The 25,890-nt window shown below is 41.9% G+C and overlaps 2 protein-coding genes across 2 annotated transcripts in view; one reads left to right on the top strand and one right to left on the bottom strand.

The window, feature by feature from the left end:
- AK3 (adenylate kinase 3) overlaps window positions 1–25,890 on the bottom strand; it is a 274,466-nt gene that overhangs the window by 48,399 nt on the left and 200,177 nt on the right. The gene's annotated exons all lie outside the window — the stretch shown is intronic.
- RCL1 (RNA terminal phosphate cyclase like 1) overlaps window positions 20,780–25,890 on the top strand; it is a 69,255-nt gene continuing 64,144 nt past the window's right edge. Inside the window, exon 1 of the mRNA XM_065908001.1 lies at window positions 20,780–21,106. Within this exon, the coding sequence (XP_065764073.1) occupies window positions 20,971–21,106 (136 nt within the window). The 5' untranslated portion in view covers window positions 20,780–20,970. The remainder of the gene's footprint in view (window positions 21,107–25,890) is intronic.

Here is a 25,890-nt window from a genome sequence, read left to right as displayed (position 1 = left end):
ACTAAAAACTTAAAAATATCTGTCATTTATATGGGAGAGGGAAGGAACAGGATAGAAAGGATGGAAACAATAGCTACACTTTTCTACATAAACTTGTGTTTTGTAAATTTTACCTAATTGTGAAACAAAGTTAAAAATTTTTTAAGTCCCTAAAATTGGAAGTAAATGAAACAAATAAGCCTAAGTCTATAATGAATAGATGGCATAACTACAGAGAGTGGAACTATTTTAAGACTTTTAAAACATAGGAAATTCCCTATACATCCCTTCTGGTGTATACTCTGGGGAGAAAAACAAATGCTGTACGTTCTTTTTTATAAGTGTATTGTTGATGTTATAATTATTGTTCTGACACTAGTTTTGTGTTTTGTGGGATAAACCAAATGAGAATTATGTTGGGGTCCTTGGGAATCAGGTTTTTTGCGAGGGGGGCAATGGAAGCAGAGATACAAATGTAAGAATAATGGAATTAAATACCTTGAATCCTGAAGGGAAGTACCACTACAAATTCACAGTATATTTTTATCTTAAAAAGAAAAAGTATTTCTCTGCTTTGTCTACTGAAAAAGACTAGAAACAAGGACAATACAGTAGATTACCCAGATCTACTTAGTGGCCCACAGTTCCCACTAAAAGAAGTCAGAACTTCTTAGGAAAATGATTGATTTTAGATGAGAGACAGAGAAGATACAGGTTGATTCTGGAACACCGTCTCATCCAAGAAAGCAAGGATGTTATTAGGATACACTTGAATAAGGCAGAAAGGTTCAGCAACCAAGTAAAGAGTCACTTCTTGGGACTTGCCTGGGGGTCCAGTGGCTAAAACTCTGTGCTCTCAATGCAGGGGGCCCAGGTTCAATCCCTGGTCAGGGAATTAGATCCCACATACCACAACTAAGAATTCACATGCCACAGCTAAAGATCCTGCATGCTGCAACTAAGACCCAGTGCAGTTAAATAAAATAAATAAATATTTAAAAGAAAAAAAGAGAGTCACTTCTTAGAGAGAGGGGAGAATTTGGTTATTATTAAGAATACTAACTGCAGTGATTTGAATCACATCAAATATATGTAAATGAATGAGCTCATAAAGGCTCACATACTCCCAAATCCCCGAAGGACACCTTTGTAGAACTCATTATTTTGAAAATTGGTAGATAAATGAAAAGGAACAAACGCAGATCTTACGTTTCCTCTGTGAACTGCACCTCAGCTAGCCAGATACTAGATGAGAAGAAGTTTCTCTTCATGGAGATATTCGACTTAATAAATGAAAAATAAATAATTGAGTTTGAAAAGTACCATTGTGCAACCCATCCTGATGAATTAATGGAGGTAGGCAATGGTCATCCCTGGCTGCCAACATGAAAAAGAAGAGTCATCTAGACATTCTATGCCTCATGACAGAGGTGTGTATCCTACCTATAGAGGATGCCTTCTGCTCCCCAGTGCCCCATTACCCCAGATTTGATCCTCAATCTTCTGAGTCCTCTAATATCTGTTACTCTCAATATTTTTGTTCCTAGGAGATATTTGGCAATATCTGGAGATTGTTTTTTGGCTGTCCCAGTTGGGAAAGGTAGTGCTCCTAGTATCTTGCAGTTAAAAACTGGAATTTCTGGAACTCTCTTGCTTTTTCCATGATACAGTGAATGTTGGCAACTTGATCTCTATTTCCTCTGCCTTTTCTAAATCCAGCTTGAACATCTGGAAGTTCTCTGTTCACGTACTGTTGAAGCCTCACTTGAAGGATTTTGAGCATTACTTTGCTAGCATGTGAAATGAGTACAATTCTATGGTAGTTTGAACATTCTTTGGCATTGCTTTTCTTTGGAATTGCAATGGAAACTGACCTTTTCCAGTCCTGTGGCCACTGCAGAGTTTTCCAAATTTGTTGGCATATTGAGTGCAACACTTTAATAGTATCATCTTTTAGGATTTGAAATAAATCAGCTGGAATTCCATCACTTCCACTAACTTTGTTCATAGTAATTCTTCCTAAGGCCCACTTGTCTTCACACTCCAGGATGTCTGGTTCTAAGTGAGTGACCACACCTTTGTAGTTATCTGGGTCATTAAGACCTTTTTTGTGTAGTTCTTCTGTGTATTTTTGCCACCTCTTCTTAATCTCTTCTGCTTCTGTTAGATCCTTGCCATTCTGTCCTTTATTGTGCCCATCTTTGCATGGAGTGTTCCCTAGGTATCTCCAGTATTCTTGAAGATATCTCTAGTCTTTTTCATTCTATTGTTTCCCTCTATTTCTTTGCATTGTTCACTTAATAAGACTTTCTTATCTCTCCTTACTATTCTCTGGAACTCTGCATTCAGTTGAGTATATATTTCCCGTTTTCCTTTGTTTTTTGCTTCTCTTTTTTCTCAGCTATTTATAAAGCCTCCTCAGAAAATCACTTTGCCTTCTTGCATTTTTTTTTCCTTTGGGATGGTTTTGGTCACCACCTCCTGTACAATGTTATGAACCTCTGTCCATAGTTCCTCAGGCACTCTGTCTACCAGATCTAATCTAATAATGATCAAAATCCTCAGACTAGGCTTCAACTGTATGTGTACCAAGAACTTCCATATGTACAAGCTGGATATAGAAAAGGCAGAGGAACAAGAAATCAAATTGGCAACATCTGTTGGATTAAAGAGAAATCCAGGGAATTCTAGAAAAACATCTACTTCTCTTTCATCAACTGTGCTAAAACCTTTGACTGTGTGGATCACAACAAACAGGAAAACTTCTAAAGGAATGGAAATCCCAGACCACCTTACCTGCCTCCTGAGAAACCTTTATACAGGTCAAGAAGCAACAGAACTTTATACGGAACAACTAACTGGTTCAAAATTAAGAAAGGAATATGTTAAGGCTGTATATTGTCACCCTACTTATTTAAATTATATGCAGAGTACATCATGCGAAATGCTGGGCTGGATGAATCACAAGCTGGAATCAAGATTGCCAGGAGAAATATCACCAACCTCAGATATGCAGATGATACCACCCTAATGGCAGAAAGCAAAGAACTATAGAGCCTCTTAAGGAGGGTGAAAGAGGAGAGTAAAAAAGCTGTCTTAAAACTCAACATTCGCAAAAGCAGGATCATGACATCCAATCCCAACATTTCATGGCAAATAGATGGGGAAAAAGTGTAAACAGTGACAGATTTTGTATTCTTGGGATCCCAGATCACTGTGGACAGTGACTGCAGCCATGAAATTAAAAGATGCTTACTCCTTGGAAGGAAAGCTATGACAAACCTAGGCAACATATTAAAAAGCAGAGACATCACTTTGCTGACAAAAGCTTGCATAGCCAAATATGAGAGTTGGACCATGAAGAAGGCTGAGTGCCAAAGAATTGATGCCTTCAAACTGTGGTGTGTCTGAATCTTTGCGGCCCTATGTACTTTAGCCCGCCAGGCTCCTCTGTCCATGGAATTCTCCAAGCAACAACACTGGACATGAATCTTTTACAAATATTTACAGATGAAATATTATGTTGTCTGGGATTTCCTTCAAAATAATTTAAGATGAACATGGGTAGATGGACGGAGGTCTAGATGAAGTAAGATTGTATGTGAATTAGTAATTGTTGAATTAGGTACATAAGTACATGAGGGTTCACTCTCTAGTGTGTTAAAATGATACACATAAAAATACTTTAATCATATATTTTGTAAAATGATGGTGATAACAGATGGTAGTTTTTTTTTAAATGTCCTTTACTTTATTTTTATTTTATTTTATTTTATTTTATTTTATTTTATTAGTTGGAGGCCAATTACTTCACAGCATTTCAGTGGGTTTTGTCATACATTAACACGAATCAGCCATAGAGTTACACGTATTCCCCATCCCGATCACCCCTCCCATAAATGTCCTTTACTTTAAAATTAAAAGGTAGCATCTTTTTTTGTCAGTGTATTAACTATCTATTACTGCATAACAAATTATTCAGAACTTTGTACCTTCAAACTACGTTATCTCATATGGTTTCTGAGTATTAGGAATCTAAGGGTAGTATAGCTTGATGGTTCTGGGTCAATATCTGTCCTAAGGCAGTAATCAAGATATTGGCTGAGGCTGCAGTCACCTGAGGGCCTGACTGATCCTGGGTGTCCCTCTTTCAAGCCCGTTCACTCACATAGCTATTGACTGGAGGCCTCAGTTCCTCGTCGTGTGGCCTCTCTGTAGGGTTGCTGGAGTGACCTAATGTCAAGGCAACCAGCTTCCCTCACAGAGAGAAATCCAAGAGAAAGAACAGGTAGAAGGCTGCAGTGTTTTTTATGACCTAGTCTTAGAAGTCACACTGTCACTTCTGCCATATTTTATTCGTTAGAAGTGAGTCAGTGAGTCGAACCACACTCAAAGGAAGGTTAATTAGAATCTACCTGTTGAAGGGCATATCAAAGAATTTTTGACATTTTTAAGCCACCACAATTTATCTCCTTCTTTTTCCTTTTAATTTTAGAGGTCTGTAACATCCAAAATTGATGATACTTTAGTCTCAGAAAACCCCTTCTAATATAAAATAGACTGCAGAGCTGGTTTTCAGTAAATTGAGGGACTGTACCTACATTTTACTCATGAGGTTAAGGTGCCTTCTTACTTATTATCAGAAGAGTCAATCTAAATTCCAGTACTATACAATAGTAAGTTATTTTAAAAAGTGAAAATGATATGTTGAAACAATTTGAAAGAAACATGTAAGGATGAAATTTCCCAGTTAAGAAAGTACTGAAGGGTAGGATAAATTCTGAAGGATAAATTCATTTGTAATATCAATAAAAATGCTCAATGGGGTGAGAGGAGACCAAATATATAGGACTGTTACCAGCAATGAACAAAGGCCAACTCTTAGCTTCTCATCTTCCAAATATCCCCAGGCTTATCATAATGAGAAACATTCATAGTAGCTGGATATAATCCTATAGTTTCCTTTATTGAAAACCTTGTCTTGTGCAAAATGTGTGCTATAAGCTAAATAAGGGTACTACTTCCTCTGTACCCTCCAGACCTTCATACTGGCTTATAGCTACTCTTATATCCCTTGTATCTTATTTTTTGCACATCTTTCATCTCCATCATGTCAGAGAATCTGAAAACGTAGTTCTTGGACCCCTTGCAGCATGAACCCTGGGAAATTTTAAAGATGCATTTCTAGAGCCGATCCCACACCTAACAAATTAGAAAATCTTAGATTGTGTCCCAGGAGTGTGCATACTTAATAAGAGCTCCAAGGAATTTTTGGTACAGTGAAGTCAAGAACCACTAGATTAGGCTGTGAATATATTGGAAACAGGGTCTGTATCTTGTTCATCTCTACTTTCTTAGTTCTTTATCTTATGTCCTTGTACATTTGTTAGCATGGCCAACCCTGTCACTCTAGTAGGTGTTAGATAAATGTTTATGGAATTGAATTGAGTTGGGAAAATATCTACATATTATGAAGTTTTAACTTCACAAAGTCATGAAGAGATTCTGGGTGATGAGGCTCTTGTGTGGGTTTGGTAAAGTTGTTACGTATTGTTTTGCCTATCTAGCATCTGTTACCTCTTATGATAACAGAACTTTAATTTTCTTTAGGGGAGTCACTGCTCTCTGTTGCTCCATTCTTGTAGTTTAAGAGACACTGATGCTACTTTCTCTATGAAGGATGTGAGCATGTGACTTAGATTTGGCCAATCAGAGCACCATATTCCTGCAGACAACAGTGATTGTGTCACAAATGGGTATGTGATCCAAGCAGGGCCAATAAGAGCTCTACTCTACATTTGCTGATGCTATTAGGGAAAAAGTGGCTTATTCATGCTGAGTTTGCTCTGCTGATAGAACATGAGTTTGGATTTTCTAATGACCATTTTTGCCTCCCTCTGATGTACTTTCTGTCTCTGTAGATTTGCCTGTTTTGGACACTGCGTTTAAATGGAATTTTACAAAGACTGTGTGTGTGTGGATAGCTTCTTTCACTTGACATACAAAGTTCATGCATGATGTAGCATGTATCAGTGCTTCTTTCCTTTTTTGGCTGGATAATATTCCATTATGAATATACTCTATTTTGTTTATTCATTTAGCAGTTAATGGGCATTTGAATACCTTTTAAGTTTTTACCTTTTTTTTTTTTTTTAAACTTTTGGTTCTTATTTATTTATGGCTGCACTGGGTCTTCGTTCCTGCATGTAGGCTTTCTCTGGTTGTGGTGCAAGGGCTTCTCGTTGCTGTGGCTTCTCTTGTTGCAAAGCATAGGCTCTAGGCTCACTGGCTTTAGTAGTTGTGGGATATGGACTCAGTAGTTGTGTCACATGGGCTTAGTTGCCCCACAGAATGTGGGATTTTCCTGGACGAGGGATTGAACCTATGTCCCCTGTGTTGGCAGGCAGATTAATAACCAATGGGCCACCTGGGAAGCCCCCAATTAACTTCTGATGAATCAATAAATTCCTTTTTATGGTTAAGCATTTTTAATACAATGAAAGACTTGTTCTGCATAAAATATTGGGCCATATGATTAGGATTTGATGGAGGCAGTGAATAAAATATAGGAACTTAAGACAGTTCTAGAAAATCAAGAATGTATGATTTATGTAACAAAGCCACATTTATGTATTAGGCATCACTTCACACTGCAGATTTCATAGTTATAAATCCTAATGTTTCATAATTGTGATATAATGCTTGTTGCTTTAAGATTGGCAACTGGTGGGAGTTACCTGGTGGTCCAGTGGTTAAGACTCCTCACTTCTACTGCAGGGGGCACAGGTTCCATCCCCAGTCAAGGAACTAAGATCTCATGCTGTGTGGCATGACCGAAAACAAACAAAAGGTTTGCAACAGGTGCCTTAAAAATTATACGCTGACTGTTTATCACCTGATGACTATCCACTTTTCTTTCATTTTCACAGTCAATGAAGAGAATTTATGATTATCTGTGAAAGAGAGGTCCTCCACCCAGCTCCTCTCCCAAAGGCTATGAAACAAACACAGAAACTTTTTCAAATTTTAATATTTATTTTTATTTATTCATTTGACTTCACTGGGTCTTAGTTGCAGCCCATAGGATCTTCTCTCTTTGTATGGCATGGGGAATGTTTAGTTCCAAAATCTTAGTTATGTCATGTGGGCTCTAGTTCCCGGCACTGGGAACTCGATCTCCCTTCATTGGGAGTGTGGAGTCTTAATGACTGGACCACCATGGAAGTCCCCTCAAATTTTGTCAATGTTTTTACTGCTAACAATTATAGAAAAACAAAAGTTAAATATCATAATCAGGGGGCTCTGAGAATCCTAAGACATCTTTCAAAGCATTAGTGATGGTTGTCCCTAGTTATTAATACACAATATAATGACCCAAATAACCATGATGATGTGGTCACTCACCTAGAGCCAGTTATACTGGAGTGTGAAGACAAGTGGGCCTTAGGAAGAATTACTACAAACAAAGCTAGTGGACGTGATGGAATTCCAGCTGATTTATTTCAAATTCTAAAAGATGATGCTGTTAAAGTGCTGCACTCAGTATGGCAACAAATTTGGAAAACTCAGCAGTGGCCACAGGACTGGAAAAGGTCAGTTTCCATTGCAATTCCAAAGAAAAGCAATGCCAAAGAATGTTCAAACTACCGCAGAATTGCACTCATTTCACATACTAGCAAAGTAATGCTCAAAATTCTTCAAGCTAGGCTTTAGTAGTATGTGAACTGAGAACTTCCAGATGTACAAGCTGGGTTTAGTAAACAAGGGAATTTCAGAAAAACATCTATTTCTGCTTCATGGACTACACTAAAGCCTTTGACTGTGCGGATTACAACAAACTGTGGAAAATTCGTAGAGATAAGAGTACCAGACTACCTTACCTGCCTCCTAATAAACCTGAATGCGGGTCAAGAAACAACAGTTAGAACTGGACATGGAACAACAGACTGGTTCAAAATTGGGAAAGGAGAACGACAAGACTGTATATTGTCTCCCTGCTTATTTAACTTCTATGCAGAGTACATTATGCAAAATGTGGGGCTGGATTTATCACAAACTGGAATCAAGATTGCTGGGAGAAATATCAGCAACCTCAGGTATGCAGATGATACCGCTCTAAAGGCAGAAACTGAGAAGAAAATGAAGAGCCTCTTGATGAGAGTGGAAGAGGAGAGTGAAAAAGCTGGTTTGAAACTCCACATTAAAAAAAACTAAGATCATGTCATCCAGTCTCATCACTTCATGGCAAATCGAACAGGAACAAGTGGAAGCAGTGACAGGTTTATCTTTTGGAGCTTCGAAATCACTGCAGATGGGGACTGCAGCCATGAAACTAAAAGATGCTTGCTCCTTGGAAGAAAAGCTATGATAAACCTAGAAAGTGTGTTAAAAAGCAGAGACATCACTTTGCTGACAAAAGGTCCATAGAGTCAAAGCTATGGTTTTTCTAGTAGTTATATGTAGATGTGAGAGTTGGACCATAAAGAAGGCTGAGCACTGAAGAATGGATTCTTTTGAACTGTGGTGCTGGAGAAGACTCTTGAGAGTCCCTTGGACTGAAAGGAGATCAAATCAGTCAATGCTGAAAGAAATCAACCTGAATACTCTTTGGAAGGACTGATGCTGAAGCTGAATCTCCAGTACCTTGGCCACCTGACATGAAAAGCCAACTTACTGGAAAAGACTCTGATGTTGGGAAAGATTAAAGGCAAAACGAGAAGGGGATGGCAGAGTATGACATGGTTAGATTGCATCACTGATTCATTGGACATGAGTTTGAGCAAACTCCAGGAGATAGTGAAGGACAGGGGAGCTTGGTGAGCTGCGGTCCACGGGGTTAAACTGTCAGACACGACTTAGCAACTGAACAACAACAACTAGTTATCATCCAAATATAAATGGAACTTGGGCTTATATAGCTCAATGGTTCCAACCTTCCTAGATGTTCCCTTAGGAGAGAGGCATTTGTCATAGAAGGACAGACCATTTGACTTGTATTTCTTGAAATTCAAAAAGTCTATCATCTCCATCAACACCTTTAACACCTTTCATAAGACATTTAATCAGGTGTAGGAGAGAGCAGAGGCTTTAGAAGTCAAACAAATCTGGGTTTGAAAACCAGTGTAGTAATTTTCCATTGCTATGTAACAAATTACCACAAACTTAGTTGCTTGAGCATGCACTGATTATCTCACAGTTGCTGTGGGTCAGAAGTTCAGGCATGGCTTCGTCGGGTTCTGTTCTTCAGAGGCTGTCAACCTGGACTAGGTTCTTATTTGGAGGTTCTACTTCTAAAACTTCAACTTCTAAACTAGTGACTTTACTTGGATGTGTAGCTTTATGTATTTCATCAAATTTGGAAAGTTTTGGCTCACATACTCTTTCTATCTGTGTCTCTCTCTGCTCTTCTGTGAGACTCCCATTATATGTATGTAAACATATGCCTTTTTTTTTTTTTGGCCACACTGTGCTGCTTATAGGATCTTAGTTCCTGACCAGGAAATTGAACCCTTGTCCCCTGCAGTGGAAGTGCAGAGTCCTAACCACTGGACCACCAGGGAATTACCCTCTTTTTTTTGTTAAGCTTCTCAAAGTGTGATCCTTAGGCCAGAAGCATCAATATCACTTGGGAAACTACTAGAAATGTAAATTCTCAGGCCCTAACCCAGAGGTACTGAAGAAACTCTGGGAATGAGGCCCAGGAATACGAGACCTCCAGGCAATTTTAATGCATGATAAAGTTTGAGAACCAATGTTTTATCCAGTTATAATTTATTAATATAGGCTAGCCATGCATGTTTCAATGAATTGATTAATTAATCAACTGTAGTCACAGTGATTAAACACCTACTAGATGCCAAGCACTGAACATACAATGAGATGACTTCTGCTCTAATTGATAGGATCCAGTCCTCAGGCACACTGTATCACAGAGTGTTATTAGGAAGACTGCCACATAAACAGGTTTCAAGAGGTAATAAGAGGGTATATATGTGGAAATGTACTTGTGACTAGTCATTGTGGGATTGCAGAGAGGAGAGTAAAAAGCTGGCTTGCAACTCAACATTCAAAAAGCGAAGATCATGGCATCCCATCATTAAGTGCCATCACTTCATGACAAATAGATGGGGAAAAAGTGGAAACGGTGACAGATTTTATTTTCTTGGGATCCAAAATCACTGTGGTTGGGACTGCAGCCATGAAATTAAAAGACATTTGCTCCTCGGAAGAAAAACTATGACAAACTCAGACAGCATTTTTAAAACCAGAGACATCACTTTGCTGACAAAGGCTTGCATAGTCAAAGCTATTATTTTTCCAGTAGTCATGTACGGATGTGAGAGTCAGACCATAAGGAAGGCTGAGTGTCAACGAACGGATGCTTTTGAACTCTGGTGATGGAGAAGACTCTTGAGAGTCCCTTGGACAGCAAGGAGATCAAACCAGTCAATGGTGAAATAAATCAACCCTGAATGTTCTTTGGAAGGTCTGATGCCACCTGATGTGAAGAGCCAACTCAGTGGAAAAAACCCTGATGCTGGGAAAGATTCAGGGCAGGAGAAGAGGGTGACAAAGGATGAGATGGTTGAATGGCATCACTCATTCAGTGGACATGAGTTTGAGCAAACTCCAGGAGATAGTAAAGGGCAGGGAAGCCTGGAATGCAGCAGTCCCTGGGGTTACAAAGAGTTGGACACAATTTAGTGACTGAACAACAACAAGAGAAGGAGCACTGGAAATAAAAAGGCATCCTAAAATCGGAGCAGTGTAAGAAAGAGTTCCAGGCTGAGTTGAGTAAAAGCCCATTGAATCATTATGATTTGAATAAAGGAGATGATAAGATAGCAGAGCTGGTGGAAGTGTAGTGTTGAGCAATTTTCTCTATAAACTGGGAAGAATGTGTTTCTACTCTGGCCTCTAAATCCATTGCTGAGCTAAGTACACTTTCATCACTATTGAAATGGGAGTAATCATGGAGGTAATTATAAGAGAAGATATTTATCATTGTGATATATATCAGTGTGAAAGAAGAATATATGAAGGGATTTTAAAAATTGTAATGGACAATTCTGAAAATAAAAGCAGAGAGAATTGTATCATTAAACCCCTATGTATGTATAACCCAACTTTTGAGGTAGTTGTTGTGACCAAATGAGATCATGTGTATAAAGCCTTTATACAGAGCCTTAATATCAGTTCGGTTCAGTCGCTCAGTCATGTCCAACTCTTTGCGACCCCATGAACTGCAACATGCCAGGCCTCCGTGTCCATCACCAGCTCCTAGAGTCTACCCAAACTCATGTCCATTGAGTCGGTGATGCCATTCAACCATCTCATCCTCTGTCATCCCCTTCTCCTCCTGCCCTCAATCTTTCCAGCATCAGGGTCTTTTCAAATGAGTCAGCTCTTCGCATCAGGTGGCCAAAGTACTGGAGTTTCAGCTTCAACATCAGTCCTTCCAATGAACACCCAGGACTGATCTCCTTTAGGATGGACTGGTTGGATCTCCTTGCAGTCCAAGGGACTCTCAAGAGTCTTCTCCAACACCACAATTCAAAAGCATCAATTCTTCAGCGTTCAGCTTTCTTTATAATCCAACTCTCACATCCATACATGACCACTGGTAAAACCATAGTCTTGACTAGACTTTACAGGAATTAAGACCATCCCCAAGAAAAAGTAATGCAAAAAAGCAAAATGGCTGTCTGAGGAGGCCTTACAAATAGCTGTGAAAAAAGGGAAGCAAAAAGCAAAGGAGAAAAAGAAAGATATACCCATTTGAATGCAGAGTTCCAAAGAATAGCAAGGAGAGATAAGAAAGTCTTCCTAAGTGATCAGTGCAAAGAAATAGAGGAAAACAATAGAATGGGAAAGACTAGAGATCTCTTCAAGAAAATTAGAGATACTAAGGGAACATTTCATGCAAAGATGGGCTCAATAAAGGACAGAAATGGTAGGGACTAAACAGAAGCAGAAGATGTTAAGAAGAGGTGGCAAGAATACACAGAACTGTACAAAAAAGATCTTCATGACCGAGATAATCACGATGGTGTGATCACTCACCTAGAGCCAGACATCCTGGAATGTGAAGTCAAGTGGACCTTAGGAAAGCACAACTACAAACAAAGCTGGTGGAGGTGATGGAATTCCAGTTGGGCTATTTCAAATCCTGAAAGATGATGCTATGAAAGTGCTGCACTCAATATGCCAGCAAATTGGAAAACTCAGCAGTGGCCATGGGACTGGAAAAGGTCAGTTTTCATTCCAATCCCAAAGAATGCTTAAACTACCACAAAATTGCACTCATCTCACATGCTAGTAAAGTAATGCTCAAAATTTTTCAGTCAGGCTTCAGCAATATGTGAACTGTGAACTTTCACATGTTCAAGCTGGTTTTAGAAAAGGCAGAGGAACCAGAGATCAAATTGTCAACATCCTCTGGATCATCAAAAAAGCAACAGAGTTCCAGAAAAACATCTATTTCTGCTTTATTGATTATCCAAAGCCTTTGACTGCATGGATCACAATAAACTGTGGAAAATTCTTCAAGAAGTGTAATACCAGACCACCTGACCTGCCCCTTGAGAAACCTGTATGCAGGTCAGGAAGCAACAGTTACAACTGGACATGGAACAAGACTGGTTCCAAGTAAGAAAAGGAGTATGCCAAGGCTGTATATTGTCACCCTGCTTATTTAACTTATATGCTGAGTACATCATGAGAAACGCTGGGCTGGCTGAAGCACAAGCTGGAATCAAGATTTCGGGGAGAAATATCAATAACCTCAGATATGCAGATGACACCACCCTTATGGCAGAAAGTGAAGAAGAATTAAAGAGCCTCTTGATGAAAGTGAAAGATGAGAGTGAAAAAGTTGGCTTAAAGCTCAACATTCAGAAAACTAAGATCATGGCATCCGGTCCCATCACTTCATGGCAAATAGATGAGGTTACAGTGGCTGATTTTATTTTTCTGGGCTCCAAAATCACTGCAGATGGTGATTGCAGCCATGAAATTAAAAGACACTTACTCCCTGGAAGAAAAGTTATGACCAACCTAGACAGCATATTAAAAAGCAGAGACATTATTTTATCAACAAAGGTCCATCTAGTCAAGGCTATTATTTTTCCAGTGGTCGTGTATGGATGTGAGAGTTGGACTATAAAGGAAACTGAGCACCGAAGAATTGACATTTTTGAACTGTGGTGTTGGAGAAGACTCTTGAGAGTCCCTTGGACTGCAAGGAGATCCAACCAGTCCATCCTAAAGATCAGTCCTGAGTGTTCATTGGAAGGACTGATGCTGAAGCTGAAACTCCAATACTTTGGCCACCTAATGCGAAGAGCTGATTCATTTGAGAAGACCCTGATGTTAGGAAAGATTGAGGGCAGGAGAAGGGGATGACAGAGGATGAGATGGTTGGATGGCATCACCGACTCAATGGACATGGGTTTGGGAGGACTCTAGGAGTTGGTGATGGACAGGGAGGCCTGGCGTGCTGTGGTTCATGGGGTCGCAAAGACTTGGACATGCCTGAGCAACTGAACTGAACTGAACTGATTAGATAGGAGTCTTTCAATAATGGCACGTGTATCAGTCAGGGATCAAGTAAAAAAGCAAAAGAGGTTAATTGTAGGGATCTGACCTTATCAAGTGTGGGGGCTAGTTTCATAATCTACATGTGGTTCTTGTCTTTGTACTTGGTGATAGAGCTCAAAATCAACAGGGATGAACTGGAAGCTGCATCAGTCGCTCACTGATTCCAAGTCTCTAACTTTAGTGACCAGCAGAAGACAGCTGTCCTTTATCATGGAGCCCATGACAGTTGGGGCTGCTAGGATCAGGTAGGAGCTAGAGGACCAGTGAGCCTGGCTGCTGCTACATGCCAACAAGGTAGTTATGTGAGCTGCAAGGGAGCCTGGTACCTTGTAGTGGCCTTTGAAACATAAAAAGTGTGGCTGTGACTTCACTTTTGCCTTTTAAATCTCATGTAAGGTGTTCTTTGCAGTTTGCTTGGCAACCCACTCCAGTATTCTTGCCTGGAGAATTCCATGGACAGAGAAGCCTGGGAGGTTACAGTCCATGGGGTCACAAAGAGTCAGATGCAACTGAACACACCTACACAAAACTGAGAATTACGCACAGAAGGGGATTCAGGGACATGGAGTTTTGGTTATTCATCACTGTGTAACAAACTACCCCCAGAGCCATAGCTTAAAATAGTAACAGTCATTTATTGAGCTCAGAAATAGGCAATTTGGGCAGGCCTCAGTGAGGACAGCTCATTTGTGCTACATATGGTGTCAGCTAGGGTGACTCCAAAGACTTGTCAGAGGCTGGCTGGGGACTGGAATCATCTGAAGGCTCCCTCACTCCCATGTCTGGCAGCTGATGCTGGCAGCTGGGACAGCTGGCGCTCTGTCTGTGTGGTCTCTCTGGCATGGCAGCTTCATGGTAGCCAGACTTCTTATTAGAGTTCAGAGTTCCAAAGACACGAGATGAGAGAGGCAGACAGACAGCAACAGGCAGACAAAGCTTTTGTTCTGGTTCTGCCATTTATTAGCGGTGTCACTTTAAGCAAGTATCACTTTAAGCATTTATTCTCTCTGATCCTCAGTTCTCAAATATTAAAAATCAGAACTTATATTGGAGTTGCTGAGAAGAAGACCCTTAGGCAATAATTTGAGTGAAAGTAGTTTATTTGGAAGTTAATCCCAGGAAATATCAGAAGGGAGCTGGGAAGCTTGCAAGGAAGCCAGTAAAGGGTACTTAAACAAGTAACCCATTTGGCAATGGAAGCTTAAAACCTCTGGGGAACCCTGGGGAACCACTGTAGAACTTATGTCTCAGAACTAGGATATCACCTCAAACAAGCCATTGGGTGAGGACTGGGTGGAGGTGGAGGGTGGGGCGTGGGGGTGGGGAGTGGGAGGTGGCTGAGGGAGAATTAATTCCCAGCAGTTTTGCCCTGTTAAGTTCCACAGGTGAGAAAAACCCTCAGACAAAGAGATACAGGTGCTGTTGGAGGAAAATTAAGCAGGTTTGCACTGAAAATAGTAATAGCTGAAGGGATATGAACAGGGCACTGACAGGGGTTGATACAAAGGGTATTAGTTGTTTTTTTAATGTTGTTGAATAACTAAAGTGAGATAACACACAAAACGTCCTCTACTGGTGTGATGGTTCCAGTTTTTGCTTTGGGATCCTCCACATCAGGAGTCAAAGGAGGCATTCAAAGGTCTTGGAATTTTGAATACTGTCAACTTCCTAAAAGTAAGTCTCAACAAATGACATTAATGTATATGGATTACCACTTCCCTCAATGAACTTCACGGCTGATCATGTTAAACTCTGCATTGTTCTTGTTGTTCAGTAGCTAAGTTGGTTCTGACTCTTTGTGACCCCATGGATTGCAGTAGGCCAGGCTTCCTTGTCTCTCACTTCCCTGTCCCTCTCTCGGAGTTTGCTCAAACTCATGTCCAGTGAGTCGGTGATGCTATCCAACCATCTCATCCTCTGTTGCTTCCTTCTCCTGCTTTCAATCTTTCCCAGCATCAGGGTCTTTTCCAGTGAGTTGGCTCTTTGCATCAGGTGGCCAAAGTGTTGGAGCTTCAGTTTCAGCATCAGTCCTTCCAATGAATATTCAGGGTTGATTTCCTTTAGGACTGACTGGTTTGATTTCTTTGCAGTCCAAGGGAATCACAAGAGTCTTTTCCAGCACCATAATTCAAAACCATCAATTCTTCAGTGCTCATTTTCTTTATGATCCAACTCTCACATCCATACATGACTACTGGAAAAACCATAGCTTTGACTATAATAGGGATCTTTGTTAGCAAAATGATGTCTCTGCTTTTTAATATGTTTTCTAGGTTTGTCATAGCTTTCCTTCCAAGGAGCCACCATCTTTAACTTCATTGCTGCAGTCACTTTCTGCAGTGATTTTGAAGCCCAAGAAGATAAAACCTGTCACTGGTTCCACTTTTTCCCCTTCTATTTGCCATGAAGTGATGAGACTGGATCCCATGATTTTCTTTTTTGAATGTTGAGTTTTAAGTCAGCTTTTTCACTGTCCTCTTTCACCCTCCTCAAGAAACTTTTTATTTCCTCTTTACTTTCTGCTATTACAATGGTATCATCTGCATATTGTTGGTATTTCTCCTGGTAGTCTTGATTCCAGCTTGTGATTCATCCAGCCTGGCATTTTGCACAGAAATATAAAGTACTATGCACAGAAGGTAAATAAGCAGGGTGATAATTAACAGTCTTGATTTATTCCTTTCTCAATTTTGAAACAGTTCATTGTTTCATGTCTGGTTCTAATTGCTGCTTCTTGACCTGCATACAGATTTCTCTGGAGATAGGTAAGATGGTCTGGTATTCCCATCTCTTGAAGAATTTTCCACAGATTGTTGTGATCCACACAGTCAAAGGCTTTAGCATAGGCAATAAAGCAGAGTAGATGTTTTTCTGGAATTCCCTTACTTTCTCCATGACCGAATGAATGTTGGCAATTTGATCACTGGTTCCTCTGCTTTTCTAAATCCAGCTCGTATATCTGGAAGTTTTCAGTTCACATACTGTTGAAGCCTAGCTTGAAGATTTTGAGCATTACCTTGCTAGCGAGTGAAATGAGTGCAAATTGTGTGGTAGTTTGAACATTCTTTGGCATTGCCCTTCTTTGGGATTGAAATAAAAACTAATTTTTCCAGTCCTGTGGCCACTTCTGAGTTTTCCAAATTTGCTGTCATATTGTGTGTAGTACTTTAATAGCATAATCTTTTAGGATTTGTAATAGCTCAGCTGGAATTCCATCACCTTCATTAGCTTTGTTCACATTAATGCTTCCTAAGACCCACTTAACTTCACACTCCAGGATGTCTGGCTCTAGGTGAGTGGCCACACCATCATGGTTGTCTGAGTCATTAAGACCTTTTTTATACAGTTCTGTGTATTTTTGCTACCGCTTCTTAATCTCTTCTCCTTCAGTTAGGTCCTTATGGTTTCTGTGCTTTATCGTGCCCTCATTTCATGAAATATTCCCTTGGTATCTCCAACTTTCTTGAAGAGATCTCTAGTCTTTCTCATTCTATTGTTTTCCTCTGTTTCTTTGCACTGTTCATTTAAAAGGCTTTCTGTTTGCTATGCTCTGGAACTTTATATTTGGTTGGATAAATCTTTCCCCTTTTCCGTTGCCTTTCAGTTCTCTTCTTTTCCTGGCTGTTTGTGAAGCCTTTGCTGTCAGACAACCACTCTGCCATCTTGCATTTCTTTTTCTCTGAGATGGTTTGGTCACTGCCTCCTATACAATGTTACGAACCTCTGTCCATAGCTCTTCAGGCACTCTGTCTGCCAGTTCTAACCCCTTGACTCTGTCACCTCCACCGTATAATCATAAGGGATTTGGTGTAGGTCATACATGAATGTGCTAGTGGTTTTCCCGACTTTCCTCACTTTAAGTCTGAATTTTGCAACAAGGAATTCATGATCTGAGCCACAGTCAGCTCTTGATCTTGTTTTTGCTGACTATGTACAGTTTCTCCATCTTCAGCTACAAAGAATATAATCAATCTGATTTCAGTGTTGACCCTCTGGTGACGTCCATATGTAAAATAGTCTCTTGTGTTGTTCGAAGAGGGTGTTTCCTCGAACCAGTATGTTCTCTTGACAAAACTCTGTTAGCCTTTGCCCTACTTCATTTTGTACTCCAAGGGTAAACTTGCCTGTTATTCCAGATATCTCTTAGCTTCCTACTTTTACATTCTAATCCCCTATGATGAAAAGGATGTCTTTCATGGTGTTAGTTCTAGAAGGTCTTGTAGTCTTCATAGACTCTACAGATGACCATTATATCTACTACTGTGGGCAAAAATCCCTTAGAAGAAACAGAGTAGCCCTCATAATCAACAGAAGAGTCTTAAATGCAGTCTCAAAAATGACAGAATGATCTTTGTTCGTTTCCAAGGCAAACCATTCAATATCACAGTAATCCAAGTCTATGCCCCAACCAGTAATGCTAAAGAAGCTGAAGTTGAATGGTTCTAAGAAGACCGACAAGACCTTCTAGAACTAGCACCAAAAAAAAGAGATATCCTTTTCATCATAGGGGACTGGAATGTAAAAGTAGGAAGTCAAGAGATACCTGGAATAACAGGCAAATTTGGCCTTGGAATACAAAATGAAGCAGGGCAAAGGCTAACAGAGTTTTGCCAAGAGAATGCACTGGTCATAGCAAACACCTTCTTCCAACAAGAGATGACTCTACACATGGACATCACCAGATGGTCAATACCGAAATCAGATTGATTATATTCTTGTAGCCAAAGATGGAGAAGTTGTATACAGTCAGCAAAAACAAGACTGGGAGCTGATGTGGCTCAGATCATGAACTCCTTATTGCCAAGTGAAAAGTGAAAGTCACTTAGTTGAGTCCGACTCTTTGTGACCCCAAGGACTGTACAGTCCATGGAATTCTCCAGGCCAGAATACTGGAGTGGGTAGCCTTTCCCTTCTCCAGGGGATCTTCCCAACACAGGGAATGAACCTACGTCTCCCGCATTGCAGGCAGATTCTTTACCAGCTAAGCCACAAAGGAAGCCCAAGGATACAGGAGTGGGTAGCCTATCCCTTCTCCAGCAGATCTTCCCAACCTAGGAATCAAACCAGGGTCTCCTGCATTACAGGCAGATTCTTTACCAATTGCCCTGTCAGGGAAGTAGATCACAATAAACTGTGGAAAATTCTTTAAGAGCTGGGAATACCAGACCACCTACCTGCCTCTTGAGAAATCTGTATGCTGTCAAGAAGCAACAGTTAAAACTGGACAAGGAACAACAGACAGGGAAAGTGGTACATCAAGGTCGTATATTGTCACCCTGCTTATTTAAGTTATATGCAGAGGACATCATGCGAAGTGCTGGGCTGGATGAAGCACAAGTTGGAATCAAGGTTGCAGGGTGAAATATCAATAACCTCAGATACGCAGATGACACCACCCTTATGGCAGAAAGTGAAGAGGAATTGAAGATCCTCTTGATACAAGTGAAAGAGGAGAGTGAAAAAGCTGGCTTAAAACTCAACATTCAGAAAACTAAGATCATGGTATCCAGTCCCGTTACTTCATGGCAATAGATAGGGAAACAATGGAAACAGTGAGAGAGCTTATTTTCTTGGGCTCCAAAATCACTGCAGATTGTAGGCATGAAATTAAAAGACGCTAGCTCCTTGGAAGAAAAGCTATGAGAAGCCTAAACACCATATTAAAAAACAGAGACATTGCTGACAAAGGTCCATCTAGTCAAAGCTATGGTTTTTCCAGTAGTCATGTATGGATGTGAGAGTGGACTATAACAAAAGTTGAGCACTGAAGAATTGATGTTTTTGAACTGTGGTGTTAGAGAAGACTCTGAAAAATCTCTTGCACAACAAGGAGATGAAACCAGTCAATCCTAGAGGAAATCAGTTCTGAATATTCATTGGAAGGACTGATGCTGAAGCTAAAACTCCAATACTTTGGCCACCTAATGCGAAGAACTGACTCACTGGAAAAGACTCTGATGCTGGGAAAGATTGAGGGCAGGAGGAGAAGGGGATGACAGAGGATGAGATGGTTGGATGGCATCACTGATGCAATGGACATGAGTTTGAGCAAGCTCAGGAGTTTGGTGATGGACAGGGAAGCCTATTGTGCTGTAGTCCATGGAGTCACAAAGAGTCGTACTCGACTGAGGGACTGACCTTAACACCTCTAATAGCCTATAGGAGTTCAGACCTTCCAGGGGTTTCTCATAACTCTTAACCCACGTAAGACTAGCCACCTTCTTTAATCTTACTCAAACTCTGACCCCTTCCAGAAGCCCCTCTTTCCCCATATGTTCTGGAACTCATGATCTTGGTAATATTTCCCAAGAATAGCTGCAAACCAACTGTATTATGGAATTGAACTCCCAAGTCTGCAGTCATTTTATACTTAACTGTGTTATCTTCGAAGATTTTTGAACAGAGGAGTGACATAATCCAATCTTTGCAAAGATTTTGGTGTGCACGATTAGAAGATGACAGGAAAGAGGGAAAAGCTGTGTGTGTCTAAGGTATTACAGCTCTTATGCCTTTTGAGGCATAAGAGGCGGGAGGACCCGACTTGGCATGAAGCACGGTGACAGTAGAGGAAGCCACTGAGGTGAAAGTGGCAAAGCTTCGTGTCTAGTAAACAATGGCCTGGTATCTGAAGACTTCGGTTCCAGTCTAGCAGTGTTGCTGGTGTCTTCAAGTGTAGGGAAGGAATGACACTACCTCGCCGGGTCACAGAGCGGAGCGAGGGGATAAAACTGGATGCGTGCTCAGCACTGTGTCTGCAACAGGGTAAAGCGCGCCAATCCTGTTTTCTTTTCTATTAAGAAAAAGCGGGGGGAGATTATACCATCCACATCCCAGAGATTGCCGTTAGTGGTGAGCTTAAGTACCGGGCATGCTGTCCACTCCCCTTACCCCTACAGGGGAAAGACCCCGAAGAAACTGGCAGGGAGGGTGTGCTCCAGAGCGTTCGCTCCCAGGCCTCTCGGCAATCCACCCCCCGCCCCTAAGCTCCTCCAGCCGAGAGCTGTTGCCGGGGCCCGGGCGCCGCCCAACTCCAGCGCAGGCCAATGATAGCGCGGCCTGGGCACCGCCCAGTCGCAGTGAAGGCCTATAGCGGCGCGGCACGGGCACCGCCCTGATTCTCCGCCGGCCAATAGCAGCGTGGCCCGGTGCGGGGGCCCGCCTCCAGCCGGGCGGGTAGGTGGAGAGGCGGTCACCGGCTCCGCCTCACTCCCCTCTGACCCGGTGTCTCGTCTCTCTCTCTTCCTGTTCCAAACCACGTGGACGCGCCGGGGGCTGCGGGAGGGAACCCAGGCCGCCCCTCCCGCTGTCGCTGCTACTGCCAGTACCGCAACCCCCTCACCCATCCGAAGTCGCCTCGTCCCTGCTACCCGCGTCTTTGCGGAGGGCGTGCACATGGCGACCCAGGCGCACTGCCTCAGCTACTCAGGCTGCAACTTCTTGCGCCAGCGTCTGGTCCTGTCCACTCTGAGCGGGCGCCCTGTCAAAATCCGAAAGATTCGGGCCAGAGACGACAACCCCGGCCTCCGAGGTAACTCCGGGGCGCGCAGCTCGCAGGGTGGGCTCAGGGCCCGAGGGGAGACCGCGCTCTTTCCCTGGGGGCCGGCACGCAGGGAGCCTTCGGGTTCCGTGGGCGCATGGGGGAGGGCTCGCGGCGCGTCGCCCCCCACCAGAACGCGCCTGAGGTTGTGGGGAGGCGGGGTCGCGCCCCGAGGACTGAGCTCTGGTGCGCGCGGCGCTCCGCGTCTCGCAGCCGCTGGTAGTAAACAGCTACACGTTTTCCAGCATTACGTGTTGCAACATATCCCAGGCATCGCCCCCTCGTTTGTCTTGAGTCCCTCTTGCTCTCGCTATAAACCTCTCAAAAGAGGGAAACAGTTTGTTGGACCGAAATGTGGTGAATGGGCAGATGTAAAGACGGAGAGAGATGTGGATGGAGAGAGCGAAGTACCACTGGTTGGTTTTGTCCCCTGTCCCAAAACAGGTCCCAGAAGCAGATGTCCCCTTGGTCGCCACCGGCTATCCCTGTCGCCATGATTTCTCGGCTGTCCTCACACATCTCCTTGCATGTGGATTAAAGAATTTTTAAAAATTCTGTGTTTGTTTTCAGCCGTGACTGTGATTGGTTTATGCAGGACAGAAGCTTTGAGATAAATTTGTAACAGTCATGGGCCTAACTGCCTTGACTTTAGTAAAGGGTTCGTGACAAGTGTTAAACTATAGGCTTCAGAGCTCTCTTTTTGCCCTACAAGGGTGAATAGGTGAAAAATAAGGCCCCATTTAAACCCACATCAGGTTAACGGTGTCCGAATTTCAACTGGTCCCCTGGAATACGCCTCATTATATTTAAAAGCTTCTGTCTGGTTATTCCGAATTGGGAAAATCACTTCAAGAAAAAAACCTCTCTGCATATTGAAGGAGAAGAGGGTTTGTGGTTGGTCCTGGGAGCTTTCTGGGTCCTGTTGGTATGTTTAATTTTGCACTGGCTCCTATCGTCAGTGGCCAGCCCGTTTCATCATCTGTCTGAATGCATTTTCTGGATGTTTCTGCCTGTCTTGAAGGGTGATTGGTTGCACGTAAGGGGAAATGCCATGTCATTGATGGAGATAGAAGGTTCCTAAGGAAAGAACCAGATGAACCCCTGTACCCTGGAGAGGAACCTGGTGACAGTGAGAAAGGCTTCTGTTAGTACATGATTATTAGTGCCCTCACTGTCCTGAAGAAGTTGAGGGGCCGCTAGCATGGTTCTTGCTAGGTGTTCTTCCTCTCAACATTTCTTACCTTAATTTTGAGTCTGACCCTTGGGCGAAGGAATTGCTTGATTGCTCTACTCTGGTATTCCCTATCAGCTCTCCCATTAGCCCCCTATATTAGTCTAGAGAACTCATAGCTACCTGGATGTGGTATGAAGACAAGGTTCTAGGAACACTGGGGATAGCATTTTAAATAGAAGTACTTTAGCTCCCCAGGTGGCTCAGTGGTAAAAATCCTGCCGATTCAGGAGACATGGGTTCAGTCCTTGGGTGGGGAAGATCCCCTGGAGGAGAAAATGGCAACCAACTCCAGTATTCTTGCCTGGAAAATCCCATGGACAGAGGAGCCAGGAGGGCTCCAGTCCATAGGGTCACAAAGAGTCAGACAAGACTGAGTGACTGAGCATACATTCATACTTTAGCCTGTAGACCTGGGATTTCTAATGGAAATATCGTGCCCATGAGATATAATTTAGTGATGTTTCCCTTTCTCCCTCCTGAACTGTTTGTATCTCTTCACTGCCACACACATGAATGGAGCTTGGGCACTTGGCATTTTCCTGAAAAGATACCAGGCTCTGGTACCTGGGGACGGGAGTACTGGTTAGCAGAAGTGCTGGTATTATATGAGGAGCACTCTGTATGGCCTTATTTGCCTTACCTTATTAATATACTAGGGAGTAAAAAGAGACCCTTAATTTAGACATTCTTGGCTGGATTCAAGGCCTCAGAAATTCTGTAGACATGTATTAATTTCTACGGAGAGAACTAAGATATATGTATATACATTCATTCATAGACGTATATATATATATGTCATACATATATATGTAAGTGTATTTACATACACACATATATATAGCCCCTGACACATGATGTGATCATAGTCGAATGAGTCTGTAGTAACTTCAGTGGAGATGTAGCCAACAAATGTCTTATCTGTCATCTGTCCCTTTCTGGCTTTTCCTGACTTAGATTCTCAGAGTTAGAAAAAACTCAGCATCTCCAATAAAATTTTCAGCTCAAGTGCAAGAATTATATCTCCTGAAGGTACTTACTTAAATATCTTCTCTGGTGTGAGCTTTGGAGGGTGGAGATGGAATCTCCGGAATAGTCATTCATAAAAGGTTCATTGAGCCCCAGGTTGAGCACAGCTTTGTGGAGGTGTAAGCATGAGAAGCTCATTGCTCCGCTCTCAAGGAACTTTCTGAGGAACAACTGAGAGAGTAGGTATTCTGAGTAACTTGAGGTAGCAAGTTGTAATGGGGCTCCGCAGAGTTAGAGCAGCGGCTTGCCCGGAGGTTATGATGGAAGACTCTCTGGATCTTCTGATCTGACCGGATAGGACTGAGATGGTGGCTTCGGGAATCTGGTGAAAGAAACAGCTTTTAAGTCAAAAAGTTCTTCATTTTCTTTATTTTGTGGAGGTGTATACCCTCCGAGGTGGCACAGCGGTAAAGAATCTGCCTGCCAATGTAAGACAGGAGAGATGTGGGTTCTCTCCCCGGGTTGGGATGATCCCCTGGAGTAGGAAATGACAACCCACTCTAGTATTCTTGCCTGGAAAATTACACGAACAGAGAAGCGTGGCAGACTACAATACATGGGGTTGCAAAGAGTCAGACAAGACTGAGCACACAAAGGTGATGAATAAATTCTTCATTTGTCATGGTAGATTGGGAGTTGAGAGCTTGGGCTCAATTAGATCTCTGTTTGAAATAGGGTTCTGCTTTTGCTGTTAGCTATTGGAGCTCCTGAGCCTCAGTTTTTTTCATCTGTAAAGTGAGGCCATTACTACAACTTCAGAGGGTCATGTGAGAATTAAATGAAATAGTGCTTGAAAGTGCACTCAACAGAGCCTGGTGTATAGGAAGAGTAAACACTAGCTGGTTTTATTTTTTGTAAAATAAAATTTTTGTTCACTGGTATAGTTCTGTTGTCTGGCATTCAAAATCTGTTCCTGCTTCTATATGGAAAATTTTCAAATATTTAATTGTACCTTCTCTGTTTTCTTTTCAGTCTGAAGGTTTCCTTTTAGGTGATGGCTTCCAAATATTTGTGTGTTATATGTATAACGCAGTAGTTCTTAGGCAGGAGCAGTTTTGCTCCCCAGGGATATTTGGCAGTGTTTGGAGACATTTTCGGTTGTCAAAACTGAGAGGCTGCTCCAGCCACCAGGTGCCAGGAGCCCGGGAATGCTCCTAAACATCCTACAGTGCACTGGACAGCTCCCCACACAAAGAACTATTCTGTGCAAAATATCAGTGCTGATGTTGGAAAACTCTGCTCTTCCAGACTTAATTGGGCTTTCCAGGTGGCTCAGTGGTAAACAATCCACTTGCCAATGCAGGAGATGTGGGTTCAATCCCTGGGTAAGGAAGATCTGGAGAAGGGAATGGCAACCCACTCTAATGTTCTTGCCTGGGAAATTCCATGGACAGAGAAGCTTGGTGGGCTACAGTTCATGGGTTCCCAAAAGAATCGGACACACTTAGTGACTAAACAACAACAAAACTGAATTTAATTGTTAAGCTTTTTCTTTTCTTCATTTCTGTAATGACTGGGAATCGCAGCATGAGGTACCAAGAAAACAGCAAGAAGATTCAGAAGGGGATGAGACACAGATCAAATTGTGATTTCAGCTAGATTTGTTAATCTCTTAAATAGATTATTTGTCTCCTCTGAATGAGGAATTGTAAACAATGAGAAGAATTTGAATCCCAAAGAAAGAAGATCCTGGACTAGTTTTTATTAATTATGCAGCCACAATGTGTAAAATTTACTTCACTTTTGAGGAACATGAATGATTATATTGCCTCATTAGATTCTTTCCATCAGTGAGGAGGAAATAAATATTCTTCTGTTGCTGTTTTACTAAAGGTAGAAAAGGCAAGACATGATTAAGTAAGATAGCTGGTGAAGTTAGATATCCAGTCAGGAACAGAGCAAGAGGCAGACGGCAGCCAGCTCCAGTCGGCAAGGCCTGTTCCCCCGGCTGACTGCTTGGTGGACTTGAGTGTTCCTCAGATTATAAAGCACCTGCACAATGTGCTTCTGTTTTTGGATTTCACGAGGGCTATATCCTGCAGGGTTCCGTTGAATTAACATTTTCTGGGCAAAGGTGAGCTCCATATGGAAAGAATTCATAAGAATGATGATTTTTTAAAAGTGGGAATACAGAAATGATGGACTTGGGTAGGAGCCCTGATTTAGCACTTAGGACATGGGATTGCTGCTACCCATGTCCCTGAGTAGGTCACATGTTTAAGCTTTGCTGTGAAACTGGAGAAAGGAGATATTTGGTCCTCGGGGAGTACTGCACGTGGCTTAACCAGATGAGTTTCTGAAAAAGGAGGGGTAAGTGAAATTTTAATAAAAAGAATCCTTTAAAATGTGCTGAGGAAACATGCCACATGGAGGTCCTTAAAGGTAAAATGTCTTTTGGCAAATTGATACATTGTTTTGGGGATAAATGTGGGTGTTCATGAATTGGATTTTGTAAAAGGAGGATTGTAAGGGCAAATTATTTTTCTTCTCTGCTCTCAATACTTCTGACACCAGA

This window comes from Muntiacus reevesi, chromosome 17, assembly GCF_963930625.1.
Source record: "Muntiacus reevesi chromosome 17, mMunRee1.1, whole genome shotgun sequence".
Taxonomy (NCBI): Eukaryota; Metazoa; Chordata; class Mammalia; order Artiodactyla; family Cervidae; genus Muntiacus; species Muntiacus reevesi.
This window is presented reverse-complemented; position numbering and strand designations above follow the sequence as displayed.